This window comes from Staurois parvus, unplaced genomic scaffold (genome assembly GCF_062004578.1).
Source record: "Staurois parvus isolate SC_StPar_1 unplaced genomic scaffold, SC_StPar_1.0 ptg000264l, whole genome shotgun sequence".
NCBI classification, from domain to species: domain Eukaryota; kingdom Metazoa; phylum Chordata; class Amphibia; order Anura; family Ranidae; genus Staurois; species Staurois parvus.
In genome coordinates this window covers 5397345-5414239 of record NW_028318060.1, presented here as the reverse complement: position 1 = coordinate 5414239, position 16895 = coordinate 5397345, and the positions used below count along the sequence as shown (strand labels likewise).

Below are 16895 nucleotides of genomic sequence, written 5' to 3'. Positions count from 1 at the left end.
TTCCCCTCCTGGTGGTGCACCAATCATTGGTATGAGAAAGACTCCTGGAGGCACTGGGACCGATGCAGGAAGCCAGGGGGGGAAGAGGAACAATCCGGGATACATGTACACCTCGGGGCAGCATCTCCCCTCTTTGGGGGAAAAAGCACGGACCACCCGGGGAGGAGACCCGCTGTCCATAGGAGTCTGCCTGATCTCCAGGGTGGGGGAAGTGTCAGACCTGCACCGGGAGATCGCCTCCCCCCACCCATACATGGTCATGGACAGCCACAGCACTCACCGCTTCAATTGCTCTGGAGGAGATGTCAACGGGAGAGTGTGTGTGTGTGTGTGTGTGTGTGGGGGGGGGGGGGTTGGCAGATTTTTTTGTGTTGCCTAGGGCAGCACAGAATCTAAATACACTCCTGGGTACAGTAGAGATATGTTGAAGTTACTAGCTATTGTCCCTAGGACTATTACTCTAATATAACGTTTAATAGTGTTTTCTTCGTACAGGTACACTTTGACATCAATTCCAGGCTCTAAGCAAATTTGATAAAACAGGAAACAGTTAATTAAAAGTTTTTCATAGACTGAAAATGTTGAGACATTCATAAGTTACAACTGCACCCAAAAATATATTCCCCCAATGCATTCTTAAATCTATCTGTGATTTCCCTGTTTGTGGTTGTTGTTACTAAATCAGAAATAAGAAGTCAGCAAGAAGCCAAGTCAGCTTGCCAGCAGTCACAAAACACTGAAATGGTAGTGCTGATTAAATTTCATCCAAAAAGTTTTATCAAATCTAAAACACACATTACTTTACACAAAATGTTACAATTGTTTTTATTTCCACAGTTATATATTTAAACATTTAGCTTTCAGATAAAAAAAAGAATTAGATTTTTATGCCCACAGCATTCTTTGATTAGATTATTCAACAAAGGGTCTATCTGGGGTTACCTTGAATTTATAATAAATAAAAGTTAGAATTTTAATTTCAAGCAAGTTAAACCAGAAATGTACAAAAAAAGAAAGCATTTTTTACATTGTTTTTACATAAGTGCATATGAGATTTAAAGTAAACCTTTCCTAAAATAAGTAAAGTAGCTGGTGCCATTGCCATTTCTGACCTCCTTGTGAAAATGCTAGCTGCCTGGATGTTTTACTAACCATCTTGCCTCAATTTGTTCCCAATCTCTGAGCTGGGATAAGTGTGCAGATGAGAAAAGTTGGAATAAAGCCCTTTTCTGGGGCAGTGACACAAACTTTCTAAAAGCATTAGCAGTAATGAGAGGTCAGCAATGGCAGCTTCCATGACTGTCTCAGGAAAGGATTTCATCAACTTTCAAAAGGATTGGTACATTTATCCTAGTAAGTAGTTCAACAATGGGAGGCATTTCCTATCCAACCATATTGCGAAAAAAGAAAAATATAGCATTCAGAAATCAACACTAGAGACTGTATTGGCAATTAAGATGATTGTACTATAAGGTTCAAATAAAAATATAGGAGCTGCATTTGCCAAAAAGTTATTATAAGTGTACTCTTTGATGCTGTACTCCTCCTCTTTGAGCCTTTTCTTAGTAGACATACGATCTGGAATGTCACTGAGTGCTTGCTTTTTCTGGGCCATTTGCTCATTAAGCAAAGGATGAGGATGGCAGCTCCAGAGTCTGTACCATTTAAAATCAAGTCAGCATAAACCACTTATACACAGTATGTATTTGAATTATTGTGCATGAGAACAGAGAAGGATGCTCTCTTCTTTGCCACAATAATGTACTCTATTTGAATGCATTTGCAGCCCAGAATCTGCTGTCATAAAGTGCCCCTATAATTCACGTAGACTTTCATGTATATTTTTTTTTCAGTTTAGAAAATCTTAGAACTTCAGATGTTGCAGCTGTGATTATGGTTTTCACAAACCTTTTTCCCCTAACATGAAAAAGTAAAGTTTCAGGCCTTTGGAACTCTTGTTCAGTGAACAGATGAAAATTGAATGTGAAAGGCTGTGAGTGACCATGCGGTGCAGTCAATTCATGTAACTTGAACTAAAATGTGCTCTGGCAGATTTCTGTCAAGTGAAGCCTGCAGCATCACAGCCTGCATTCCCAGTGTTAGGCTTTACCACGAAGAAAGGAAGTCTGTGTATTAAGGATCACAATACAACACTCAAGAAGAAAATCTATATTCTATGCTCCGATGTATACAGTAAAATACTCATGCCATGCAAGCAAGCATGCTCTACATCATCTTCCTATAGAAGCTTGAGAATGCAAACACCAAAATGCCACACAACAATAAACATATTCCAGCTTGAAATCCTCATGCACTGAATTATAGCAGTCATAATCAGTGTCCTTGTTTTATTTAGATAATGTACACTTCTTTTGCTTCATTTCCTTATTTTACCTTTATAAATGTACATTTGAGAACCATGCCTTAAGGATGAAGAGAAACCATCAATTCAGTTTGACCATACACACAACACAGAAGCAAATGAAATAAAACATTACTTTCAAACTGAATACACTCCTTGTGATAGCAGAATGTTGCTTAAATATTACTGTAGCCGCCATCTGTACCTACATTAACTTCATAAATCTGGCAGTTACTGCATTGTCAATAATTTGACACATGAACTCCCAGCTTCTGAGTGTGCATTACAAGTCTACATACCATAGCAATAACATTTTTAAATTCCTGGTGATCTCTTTAATACTGTTATGTATACTTGGAAGTTGTGAGAGAGTTTGTGGGGTCAGACTTTAGGTGTCCTTTGCCCTTAACTAACAAATTTTACATTTTAACTTAGACAAAAAGTAAAGCTAACCATAATTCTTTCATAGGAAAGAAATATGATAATTTAGGACTGAAATTCAAATTCATTTGGCTAGCTTTTGTTTTTAAAGAAAATTTGTGCAAAGAAATCATGAAGGCTGCCTTTGTTTATCTGCCTGAAAATACTGTTCCCTGCCTGTCAAGCTGATTCAATGGATTCAGTACCTTCTAAGCCACAGACCTGGAAGAGTACGCAGGTATTCTGACTTCACTATGACTTTGCTCATTATATTTGTTACAGGTGAATGCCTCAAAGTATTGGAGCTACATAGAGCCAAGTAACCAGAGTTTTCCAAAGCAAGTGAATAATAGCAGTCCCCATATTCCTTACAGTACAAGTCTCTTTTAATGTTTTGCTTTATGTTGCAAAACAGTATTCAAATACACATTGTTAGGTATAGACTAAATGTCCTTTCTTTTTTATATATATTAAATATATACTCTGCCACAGACAGATCCTTGTAAGACTTGTTAAGATAAATACAATTACCCGATGTTGTCAGAAGTTTTAAAAAATATGGGTTTTATTATTACAGTGAGTGTTTAATAATTCAAGAAATGCAATACAGATAATAAGCAAAAACAGAGTTGGCAAGTGTAGAAAAGATGCATTTGTTTGTAGCTGAAAAACAATTTCCTTCCAGTCTATAGTATACAAGTGCCGAATTTGCATATTAAGAAAGTACAGTGCCTTTGTGTTTGAAATTTTGACCTTGAGAGGATGCATTCAATATTTTGTTACACTGCTTGGTTGCTATTTGGAAAAATAACATTTACAGCCCGTTAGGTAGCAAATAAAAATAAATAAACATAGAAATATAGTGCAGAAAAAAGATAATGTAATGTTTACATAGTCATTGACCTGACATTTGTGTCCTATGTATGCTTAAAGCTGAAATCTTGGACAGGCCCTCACCATTTTCACTTACAACACAGGACTGCATTGTATATGATAATGTCAGAATGACTACAAAAGGCCATGAAGGAGAAGCGGCTTCAGAGAACCAACTGTATGGACAGGAGGAAGCCTGTATGCCTGTAGGAGTGGGGGTGGTAAAACTACATTTAACGGTACCCTAGACAAAAAAAGTATTGTACAATAACAATTTAAATTTGATCACAGGAGGAGAAAGCAGGGTGAATGCCGCATCAGTGTGTTTTTTTCCCTTCCTTGTCAAGTTACAAGCTGGGAGCAGGTGGGTAACTGAGCTGTTTTCTTAACTACATTGAGTTCTTTAAAAATGTGAGGTTGCCTGACAGCAGTGGTGCCTGGATCAATAGACTTGCAAAACAGAATTAACAACCCTTTAGCACATAAACCAGTAAGTTTATATGTATTTATATTGTTCATTTAGTTGTTTTGTTGGAGCTCGGCAATCTGATTTGCATAAGAATACAATAAAAAATATAGCTCAGAGCATACTCATGCCTGTGGCCAAGGTTGTGATTTGCTTTGAGGAGTGGAATGGAGTTTCAGTAATATTATTAATATTTTTTACTTATTACAAGTCAATAGAATTTATGTTTTCATATCCATATCAGGCCCTGTAGAAGTCATATAAGTGCTTAAATCTACACAATAGGTATTATTTTTCATAATAAAACTTACAGGCTTTTTAAAATTAAAACCAGTAGTGAAAGCATAAATGATGATCTGCTCACTGTGCCATAAAACAGGGAAACTAAACAACCTTCAATTTATTGTAGTCAGATCAGTAAAATGTGATTTCTAAATAGTTGGTATAAGTTATTACCCCTGCAGGTATTGACTGTAGGTGTCCTTCATTTATTTTTTAACAAATCCCAAATAACTAGATAAAGGGTCAATCTAATCAAAAGTGCTAGTTCAGTTAATAGGCAGATTCCTGTGGTTGAGTAACCCACTAGCTATTTAAAGTTCCTCTGGACTTAGAGGCAAGAGGCTGGAACAATGTCTGGAGTTTTCGATGTTCTTGTCCACATCAGGGTGTTCTTACACCTGCTATGTAATTGTCAGAAATTTAAAATAAATTAAAAATGCAATATAGAAAGTGGGACACTCACACAAAGGCCTGGTGTGCAGACCTGTTAACTGCAGCTCCAGGATCTCCCTACAGAAGTGAATATAAGGAACTAGGTACTTTAACTCTCCAAAATTAACCAAAGCTTAACATACATTTTTGTCTAGACTGACCCTTTACCATAAGTGAGTATACAAGTAAATAGTTTCAAAGAACATGTAAGATACACCCTAAGCTTTGTCAACAGGAACAGTTTTAATATGTTTACAAATTAGTCTTTTGCAGATGCAACAAGTAGGTGTCAGTATGTTAGTAAGCTTTTCAATGTTGATAAAAAAAGTCATAAACCACAGTTGATGTAATTTACATTTTTAATCTCAAATAACAATTTTGTATCAGGAATATGAATTTATTTCACAGCATATTAACAAACATGAACAAGTGTAATAATGTAGTTGAGCAGACCTGTTCACATGTTTGATGATCTTTCAGGGATAATATCTCAACATGCAAATTAAAATAAACAACATGAGGTATATGGCTTATCAAAAGGGAAGCCCCAGTCTTACAAAAATATGATTGTCGGAAAAACATTACAGAAATTAGCTATTGATGAAATTCTGTTTTACAAAACTTTCTTTGAAATTCTGAAAAAATACAAATATTTTTGTAGATCTAAGGCAACCCATGGTACCTTCAAAGCAGTATTCCCTACTGGTAAACTAAAAAGAGGTCTTTCTTATATATTGTACTTTGAAAATTGTTAGTCTATGCCAGACTTGGCATGCTCATGCTTTATCTCATTCTAAACATAACTGATCAAGCAAAAAGTTCAAAAGGTCCTTCCATAAGGCTTCTATTGTTTGAAGCATTTTTGTGAGTTTGTGAAATCTGCTGTTTCTTTTCAAATATCATTTTGCATAGAATATTGTATTACTGTGCAAGTAAAAACTAATAAGAACACCATATGCATTCCTTTATAGTGGCTACTTTGGAAAGCTAATATGTTTTCAGATCACAGCATTAACTGAATGTAAACAAGAACTGTTTATGGAGCTCAGTAAGTATTTGCCACATTATGGACTGACATGTTTATATTTTCATAGGCAGACACGGAAAATTGTGGCAAGATTTTCAAAACTGAGATCATCTCATTTTATCTCTTAAATCAACCGACAATAAATAATCTGTAAGGAGCTTATTTAATAATATAACTAACACACAGCAAACAGGACAAAGCTGCTGCTGGGGAGAGGTGCTTCATCTATTATATTTGGCCAAATTTTGGACTACTAGATGTGTATACCTTCAGTGACCAAATTGATTTTCACATTGTAGATTTATCCCCTGCTAGAAAATGAAGTGAAAGTTAACACAGTACAATGACAAGGTGAAAAGTGCAGTAGAACATGGTAACCAGTTAGCAGTCATCTTTTGTTGGATGAGTAAAGTCTAAAATAGGTTTCTGCATGCTTAATGTTGTCTCTGAATTTATACTCTTTTACTAAAAAAACAATCAGAATCCATCCTCTCATAGATATAAATACACTGCAAACTAAGATCTTACAGTTTGCTGAGGGTAAAGCACTGTGCACAGTGTTATAGCACTTTTTTTTTGTTATTGTTTAAGGAAAGGGGTTAGACTGGAAGCTTTCCACCCTAAACAGAAGAAGATAGTACAAGTTGTTTGATGGTCAGACAACAAACCAAAAAGGTATCTTTTTATTACTTTATGTATTTACTCTTTGAGTAACAAATACAGTATGTAGCTCAGTATTGAAACCTCACACTAAGTCATCTTTTAAGGCATGTGTCAATACTCTATTCACTCAATGTTTTCTGTAAGTGTTTTTTTAAGCATGGTTCCTGGAAATATACAATGCTAACTGTGAAAAGAAGACTAGAGCTCTGCCATCTGAGTATGAGGAAGAACTTTCTATGATAATATGTTATATTTTATATTTACTTGACCTAAAAAATCAGCTAGTCTGCAAGTTCTGATCATAATAAAGAAAGAAACCCACTATACATTCACTTTAGGGTTTTTTTGGTTGTAGCTTTAAAAGTTCCTAAATTAATAGCAATGAAGAAGTAAAGGCACTTTGTGGTGTCTGCATATCTTAAAGCTTCTAATTCCACTGAGGCAATGCAAGTTTTAGTTGAGTGACAGAGGCAAGATTAAGTGCTGTAAGGGATGGGTCTTTATCTAGACCTGAAAAGACGTTTAAGTCCTTTGTGCAACCTGGGCCTAGTGTTCAGGATGCTACGCAGGGACAAATGGATCAATCTGAAGACTATTAAAAAGTTACCTTGGTGTCTTTTTAGGTGAGCTTAGGCTTAAAGACTTAAAGTAACAGTTTTTGGTGTTCTCATGCGCGTGTTTCAGCAACACCTGGTGCATTCTCTATAATTCATGTTCTGAAAACCTTTTCATTTGACATTGTCCTGGTACCCTGAGAGAATATAGTTTCTAATGGAACCTAGTAAAAAAGATGCCATTTCCATTGATCTGGGAACAAGAAGTCTATAGAAAATGCACCTCTGCTCTAGATCTAGGTACTTAATATATTGGTGATGACTCTAGATTAGTAGACATTATATATATTATGGCAGTCTGAAAAATTGGAAATTCGGTGAATGGTATTGCTGTTAATGGGGTGAAAGTAAAAGTTGAACCCCTTTGCCTATATCAGACAATTATATATTATAATTTCAACTCATATCACTTTTGTCAAAATGCATTGAATATAAATATATGAATTGCTGGTATTTCTTTGTACTTGCACTATTTTACTAAATAAGCCCTTGAAATGTAATACAGGAAAAAGTGTTGTCATCACTAAATACTAGAATGCACCACAGTACCTACAAATTACACTAATAACACAACTATAAAAAAAAATCATTACAATCTTTGGATATATGCTGGATAACTGGTTATTTGGAACTATCATGTATCCATAAAATGCCTTGCAACACACTTAGAAGCACACTTTGCACAAGAGTTTACAGCATGTTCAGAACACGTTAATTACATAGCATATCTATGGATAGTTTATTATAGGATTATATAGCATAAGATACTAATGACTGCATTATATTGAACTATTTATGTATGAGATCATGCTACTGTAAGTTTTACCATGCATAACATCTCCTTAGTTACTTTTGTTTAAATGATCAATCAGCCCTCAATATGTTAGAATAAGGCCTACATGTAGAGCAGCAAAAGGTTGGAAGGTAGCCCACCCTGCTTTACTCAAAAAATAATCACTACTTGAGGTAAATATCTAAAGCTCATCTGTGGGCAACCCCCCCCCCCCAACCCCCCCCCCCACACACACACCTACACCTCACTATCACCACCATGGTATTAGATGCCGTTTTTAATACTTACCTTTTCAAACGTTTTTGGCTGGCCACTTTAAATGGGGTATTTTTCCTGTTCCTGTCTTCCTGAGAGTTTTGGATGTTCCCAACCACCTTTGCATGTTCTTGCATCAAATGTTGCATTTTGTTTAAATAGAAAATATTTTGGAGGGGAAACCCTGTCATAATGGCCCTTGGGCATAACTGGACCTTTATTCATATAGATATATGATCACCATATGTGTCATTAAATAAGCAAAAGGTTTACATTTTTGTTACTTATGAGGTAAAACCAGACTCTCAGCACTGTAATTTTTGTAATGTACAGGGGGCTTGTACACCTAACAAACCAGTCTGGTTAATTTGATCTGGCTATACCTGCAGTATCTGAACAGGTAGTTACCTACAGGGCATGTGGCAGAGATATTTGTGTAAACTGGAACAGGACTTTAATTGTTATTCTGCAGATGGTTTGTATATGAAGCAACACTGGCTAACTCAAAAGATTAAAGATCCAAGCTTTAAAAACACAGTAGCCTTCTTTGTCAGGCACAATTGTGCCCGGTGAAGAAACTAATGTGTTTCAAAAGTTTGCATTTTCAATCTTTTAAGTTAGTCATTAAAGGGGGACCACATTAACTCTGAACTTTCTGCATTCATTGATAGCTAACATGGTTCAGTACTTTGCTGCTTTTTTTAATTTGAAATGGGCTATGAATAAACTTTGTTACATTTGTATTAGCTTGTTCTTTGCATACAATAAATGTTCAACTAACATTTTAAATAAATTATAAATAAATGTGTCACATTATCACAATGCATTCAATAAAACATTTTAAAATATGTATAAAAAGATTATAATGAACACACACACGCACTTCTTTCACTTTTAAAGAGAACATTTTACAGTAAGGTGTAGAGCCCTACATCCAGATTTGAAGTGGTAGTTTGGCAAGTCTGAAGTTTATAGAAAGGCTCTGCTTGTCTTGAAACATTAGATGCATGATCTGAGCTTCTACAGGCATCTTAGTGCTAAATGAAGTTGTTCCCTGTGTGATTAGATAACTGTAATGGTATTTTATCTACTGAATTATATAGAATTTGGTAACATGGCTATAATGAGTTCAAGATGGTCATGAGCTTGGACTGGTACACTTTATATGCTAATGTTTTTTTTTAGTCCTAGTCTGACTCTGTAACAACACAGAGGTGACCATGAATGAAAATTTAGCATCTTGTGAAATGGCAGTAATAATGTACTGCATGGTTTTCAAATGTCTACCTCTGTACATCTTTTTTGTACAGCACTCAAAAGTTGCTGTATTGATGCTGTTCTCTTCAATATATTTGAAGTCTTGAGTCTAACCTCTTCTTACTAAGCCCTTATCTATATCTCAATAAATCAACATTATTTAACAAATTCTATGCGAATACAATATTATTGTTACAATTAACACCCACTGACAAATATTCTATTTTAGCATTTAGTATTAGTACAGTAATCTTGATTTATCAAATCTGAAGAAAATCAAAAGCACCATTTTGATCATAATAGCTTGTCAAGTTCCATCTCTCATTTTTCCAATTGAAAAAACTACAAAAAAGGCATATGATTTGTTGCTGCCGACTACATATCCACTTTTGCCTTCTTCAGTTTGGATAAATCAGTATCATATTGTGGGGATCTCTGGCTCATGGTTTAGTAAACTCATAAAATACATACAATTCACAGTTTAATTTTTGCAAGTACACTAAAAACAATAAAACTTTTGGGCTCTGATTTAAGAAAACTAGAGAAAAGAAAATAGGTAAGAGGAGTTACAGCCTATAGCGATCTAATATCATTTTTGGATAAAAGCTGGGGTACCCCACCATATCCTAAATCATGCATAAATACCTTGCTCTCTGGGAAACTAAGATAATTAGAATAATGTCTGAAAATGTCACATAAAAGCAATCAATTTTATTCCATGAATATTCAGTGGAATGACACCAGAGGGAATATATCTACCCCTGGTTAATCATTAAAAAAAAGGAGTTTACATGCCCTTTTGTAGAACAAATACAGAACATCAACCCCTTATTGATTGACAATATACAAGATCTAACATGTCTAATCACAACACTTATAATTGCATTAAATGCCCATTTTGTTTGAAACGCTTTGGAAATTATTCTGAGAAATACTTATTATTCTATCAACAGTATATGAACCAAGTTGGGATAATTGTGGATTTGGTGCCATTAAAAGTGTTGTGATTAGACATGTCAGATTGTGTATATTGTCACTCATTGAGGGGTTGATGTTCTGTATTTGTTCTACAAATGAGCAAGTAAACTTTATTTAATAAATAACCAGGGGTAGACATATTCCCTCTGGTGTATTTTAACTGAATATCCACGGAATAAAACTGATTGCTTTTTTGTGAGTTGTAATACCTTTCTGCAAAACCAACCTGAGAGCAAGGCATTTTTGCTTATAGCGATCTATCACTCCTTTTATTGTTTATATTTCCATAGAATGAAGGGGAAAACCTGATTCAACCAAATAGACTAGAATTCTTTGCTTTTTTTCTGAGTTTTAATAAATCAGCCCCTGTGGTGCATACATTTTCTGTATAACTAAATTATTTCAACATCCTTAAACTACTTCACACACACATTTCAGTTTTCAATCAGTGGAATTGTCCTATAGATTTTATGACTTTTTTCCTCCCAATGTTAGACTTCTTGCATCTTCACAGTGAACTTTCTTCTTGTCTTCCTTCCAGTTTGACTTATTCTGAGCCCAGAGAAGGCCAAACTACTGGGAAAATAATAGATAGGAACCACCTATCAAGAGGTTTGCTAAAAGACTAACATTCTTATTTTTATCAATCCATTGAAATACAAATATAGTGTAATATAACATGTGCAATTTGTCACAGAACTGGTCTGGAAACCTATGTTAATGTAGAATTCCAGCCAAAAGCAACAAGGTAAAAATGAGTAACCCATTAAAAAATAAAATAATAAAACCAGCTTTTGGTGGCTATTAAGCTTCAGTCCAGAGATTTTCCACTCAGTACTTTTCCTACAGCTAAATATCCTCAATCTGATGGTTAACATCATTCAACTCACTTTCTCTCAGACCAGGTCATCCTGGACCCACCTCAGCCTGTGTCTGGACTGTGAAAGGAAAAGCAGCAAAGTGATGAGCTCATCTCTCTGTCACTCTGTTTTCTCCTTCTATCAGCATGCTTCTTCACAGCGCATGAATTGATTGACTGTGCTGCTACTTCCTTAGACACTCCAGTCCTGATCTACTGGGAATGCATGAGGTTGATACCAGATCAAATTCAAGGACACTGCTTGCATTTAAAAATACATTTACAGATGCATTAATTATTACAGAGCTGCATTAATGTATGTTTTTTTTATATCTGCCTAGAGTTCAACTTAAGAGCTGATCTTTTTTAAAAGGTTAAAGACTGGAACAGATAAAACTAGTGAAGCGTTTGATCTTTACAACAAACTATAAAATTAACCAAATTTATTTTTCACAGAATGAAAGGTAAAATCTGTTCTATGAATTACTGCTCTACTTGTTTTTCCAAGACTTTTGCCCTAGTTTTCATAAATCATGCCCACTATAAATCTAAGTTGACCTATACCAAAAATAATTAGTTTTTAGTTTTTAAACTTGTTTTCCAGAGCACCAGGTGAGGGGAAGTCTTCCAATAGGGAAAACGTTTCTAATAACATAAGATCTAAGAGGTGATTTCCCCTGCCTGTAGAGTTAGCTCCTCTCAATCCCTGTTGTGTCTTCAGGGAAGGAAGAAAAGAGAAATCCCCACAAAAATCCCCACAAAAATAAAACAACCCCCCCCCCAAAAAAAAAAAAAACCACACACTAGAAATGCATTGGATAAGGCAGCATGTTTGTTTTGAATGGGTTGCCAATACACCACAACACAGGTTTTATGGACCTGCAGCATTTTTCTCAACACAGGGAACCATAACATATAGATGGATTCTCATCTGTCAGTTGCAGACCCTTATAATGTATATTGTTGTATGGTGGCTAGGTGAATGGGGATGCTGTTTACAATGAAAACTTTGCAGTGCATCACACTTAGTTTTGTGTGTTGCGATAAAATACACGTTACTTCAATGCAACAGAATGAATCAGTTGTAATTGTAAAAAATGGAAAGAAAGTGATCAATAAGAGAGTCTAATAGTCCCTTTACCCACTCATCATGCCACACAAAGAATTAATTATTTTAAATTAAATATTCTTAATAAAGATTATTTCTCCCTTTCTCAGTCATTACTGTATTAGGAAAGGGTCACTCCTCCAACGCCAGGCTTTCTTTCCATTCAAATAACTCTTCTGGGGATAACTTTTAGGGAGTAAAATGATCAAAGAGTTTGTGTCTACTCTAAGCTTTCACCATCATCTGCCCAGTTGCTACAGCAGAGAGTTCAGCAAACCCACTCAAATACCAATAATGAAAACCCTGGGAAGGGTTTGGGCACAAAATTTTAGAAACTGCCTGGTCACCAGAGCTCCTAGAAGTGGAGATGATAGGTGATTGGAGCTCTCTGGCTCACCGGGGCAGTCAGCTACTGAGAGCAGGTGAAAGTCCCTTACAGTGTTGAGGTAGATACACAAGGAAGTAGGTAACACAGTAGGAGTGCACGGGAACACACAAAGACACAGAGGGGAAACACAAGTTGGGGTGCACAGATGCTGATCATGAAGGGCTGGGTGGGACTCACAGGTAAGCACATCAGCGCAGAGAAGCAAGTAACTGGCTGGGGAACATGAGGTTCACAGGATCAGGCTCGGGGTCACAGGTTGGAGTACACATGACGCATGAGGCTGAGAAATGCTAAGAACACTGATACACACATGAGCTGGGTAGATGCTGGAGGAGCACCAGGAAGACTAGAGGTCATGGAGACAATACTGGGGAAACACTTGAAGTATCTTGGGTACACAGGGAGTCTGGCTGCAAGCAGGCATTGTTTAAACACTGAGCAACCTGCACTCTAGGCCTTTAAGACAGTGCCCTCTCAGTGACCACACATGAAGGGAAATATCCTGGGCTGAAGTGTGAAACTGATAAGTGTGACAGGAGACTGCATTAGTTTAATTTTCTCAGGCTAAGAACATTTTCATCAAGTGTATAAAATATCTGTTGATTTGCCAAAAAACAGTGTCCTTGTAACTTTCTGTAGGCTTAACAGAACGCAAAAACAACAATATGTTTCTTCTGCAAACTACTAATCCAATCCAACCTTCATGTAATAGAGATGAAGAAAGACATGTTTGAAGTCTAGCCTGGGTGGCATGAACATAGACCTCATGGACAGAAAGGGTGTTATTTTCAAGATTACGAAGTGAAAAAAACCTTGAAAATATGACAAATGCAGGAAACCCATCTAAGAACAATATTGTTTTTATGTTTAGATACGCTTTAAATAGTTAAGTCAGTGAAATAATATTAATCCTATTTTTAACTCTCTGCTAGTGAATATATTGACTGTAATTTGTATTAGGAATAAAGTTTAAATATCAGTGTCTGTTATTTAAAAGCATGTCAAATAGGCAAAGGGTTCTATAGACCTTTAGGCAGTAGGCAGGTAGTAAATATTTTTCCTTGCTTGGGTTAAAAACTCAGTTGACCAGGTTTTGCAAATTAACTAATATGTGATATCTGTTATTCCTTATTTTGGCTTGAACTGACACGTGGTGGACTAGTTGTCTTATCTCCAGAAAAAAATAAATAAATACATTTCGTAAGAAAGACAGGTCATGTCCAGCAGCTTTGATCTCAGGTACTGCACTATACATCTTATATACATTACATATCAACATCAGGTAGCCGAGGACCTCCAAATTTAAATGGCTAGCAGTATCAATCTTGGCATGTGCACTTCCACAGCCAACTTTGTACTTTAATAAACATAAAACAGTGTCAATATTACAGAGAATAATGCAATGACACAGCCTATATACAGCTTCAGTACTAATTCTGAACCTCTGTTTTCACTATTTACAGCATCTCAATATCCTAGATAGTCTTATTATTTTTTGATCCTTTAAGCACAGAAATATGTTTGTTATTAATTAAAATGAGGTGCTAGCATGTATTTTGCTCACAGTGTTAATTATTTAAAAGCAGACGAATTACCATACTGCAGGGCATAAGCATATTTAGAACAAAATTGCACACACTGGCAACATTAGCTGCAAAATGCATATGCAAAAACAAAGGCCAGGGTCAAGGCAAATATATTTCCAGTGAATGCAGAGTTACAGTTAGTTATTTTCTACTAAATATGAATTAGTCATATGGCAGGCTGATGCTACTGACTGCTTTAAAGGGAATGTATAGTTTTAATGATTTTTAGATACTGTAAATATGTAAAAGAGATATTTTTATGTAAATATTATTTTTTAATATGTCCTACTGTTTTTAAAACTATGCTTCTATGTGTAGTTTGCAGTTATATACATGTGCATATGCAGTATGTGCATATAGGAAGCCATATTTGTTTAATACATACTAAACAAGCACCAAACAATGATTGTGTTTCACTTCTCCTTGTAACAAAGCAAGTCTTTGAGTTAACAGACTCCTTTAAAACAATGCACTCTCTATATGGCTGATATTTTAAAACAACCCATTCACTTAATTAACAGTTTAACAGTAAAAGCTCATGTAAAAAAAAAGGGATTTTACTTATTTGTCTCTGTTTTGTGAAACCTTCACTATGCTGCACAAAGAATCTTTATATCCAACACACATGTTTTGAATATCTGAATGCCCAGGTGCACTCTGTGGTTCCTCCCTCCAGCCACTACATTCATACTGTGCCTAGTAGTGATGTAGGGGCAGGAGGGAGGAACCATAAACACAGTTGGGGTTGCAGCAATCTGACAAACCTGAAAGTGTGTTGGATGTAAATTTATAGTTTGGCATTGTAGCTATGACGCACAGTGAAGATTCCACAAATGGGTGCCAGAATAGGAAAGTAAAAACCCTCATCCTTTATAGGAGCAATTTGTTTTATATTTTGTTCTCAGTGAGATGATCACTTTAAGAGAGACAGAGTAATTAAATGCAACAATCAAGAGCTCCCAGTAGAGTCTAAACCACACATCTTTACACTTAGTATAATGAAACAATCAATATGGAAGTGCAAGCATGTAAACGTGAAAGTTATATAAAATTGACTAAGCTAAGTTGTATAAGTAAAACCTCACAATATGTAGGTAATGGAAATATAATAGTTTATGTATGTCATAGTATTAATGCTTAGCAATGGATGACGATATTGATGCAACACACTGGGGAAGATTTACTAAAACTGGAGTGTGCAAAATCTGGTTCAGCTCTGCATGGAAACCACCACTTGTCAAAGCTTAACTGAACAAGATGAAGTAAGAAGCTGAATGGATACCATACATAGCAGCACCAGATTCTGAGTGCTCTAGTTTTAGTAAATAGCCCCCTAATATGTTTCAAAAGACCTGGACTGAGATACCAAGTACATACTCGAGCTACAAAATCCAAAGGGCAGTTAGGGTTTTTTAAAGCAAACACTTTATCAGCTTCTCTAAAAATAAATGAATACTTACATTTGCTAAAAAAAATCCTTTGGTCACTTACCACAGACAGGCATAATCTTATATAAAATCTGTCTAAATTCCTTTGCCCAATAGGAAAAATACTTGTAAGCAAGAGTATCTATTAATGGTTGATCTCTAGATCTACTTTACAAAATGTTTATTTTTCACAATAACAAAACAACAAACCAACCATAAGACTTCCAATTGTAATGTCTATATTTTTTAAGCAAATATTTAGGCACGATGCTATTTAATCATCATACAGTAATTACAACTCACTGTCTGCGATAACTGACATAAAGGAATTACAAAAAGCTCCTGTCATGGAGTTTTAAAATACTTGTTTGACTTTCTAAACATCTCTGGCTTTTCCATGTCAATCTCTACTTAAATGGTGACATGTTATATTTGAAATATCTCCATTACCAAATATCTCCTGAGGTTGCTCTTTTAGAGTGCATTGAGTTGCTTTTATAAAAATCAAACTTTGGTTTGCATTATCTATGGAAAACTCTGATGCCCTACTAAGTTTTAAATAGCATAATTTGGGAGATATTGGACCTCTTGGCTCAGCTAGTTAAGTCTGGGGAGACCTTGATAATGGCAGTCTATGGAATACTGAGAGATTCTTAATATTTTTATATTTGGTGGTGTTCTGACTAACTTGTTTAACACTGTGACCAGCTGGTGGTTTATTTTACTTTTGCCATCATATGTGCCTATGTGCCTTATTGGTTCATGGAAACTTATTAAACATATTGCAAACAAAAATTGAACTTAGGGTATACAGTGCACAGCATAAATGAGTACACCCCAACAGATTTGTCAGAAAACCTTTACTCTCCTTTAAGAATCAACATTTTCTATGGGACACTATACTACAAAATACTCCCACAAATGCAGGTCATTGATTGCAAACAAGATTTGTTAATTTGCACACACAAAAAACTATTTTTCCTAACAAATTCATTCAAGACCATGTTGGCAAAATGAATACACCCCAAAGTCTTCAGAGCAAAGATAAACTTTAAACAAAAAATCCTAATGAACAGAAATTCAACTACAGGTGAGTCGAATTATT

The 16895-nt window shown here is 35.5% G+C and overlaps 1 protein-coding gene across 2 annotated transcripts in view; it reads right to left on the bottom strand.

Annotated features, from left to right (window-relative positions):
• COL19A1 (collagen type XIX alpha 1 chain) overlaps nucleotides 1-16895 on the bottom strand; it is an 895475-nt gene that overhangs the window by 15628 nt on the left and 862952 nt on the right. The window contains exon 51 of one of the 2 annotated variants that reach the window (XM_089681327.1): nucleotides 10587-10998. The exons of the other annotated variant lie outside the window; for it this stretch is intronic. Within the exon in view, the coding sequence (XP_089537453.1) occupies nucleotides 10970-10998 (29 nt within the window). The 3' untranslated portion in view covers nucleotides 10587-10969. Of the gene's footprint in view, nucleotides 1-10586; nucleotides 10999-16895 lie in introns of those variants that run through there. 2 annotated transcript variants of the gene reach the window in all.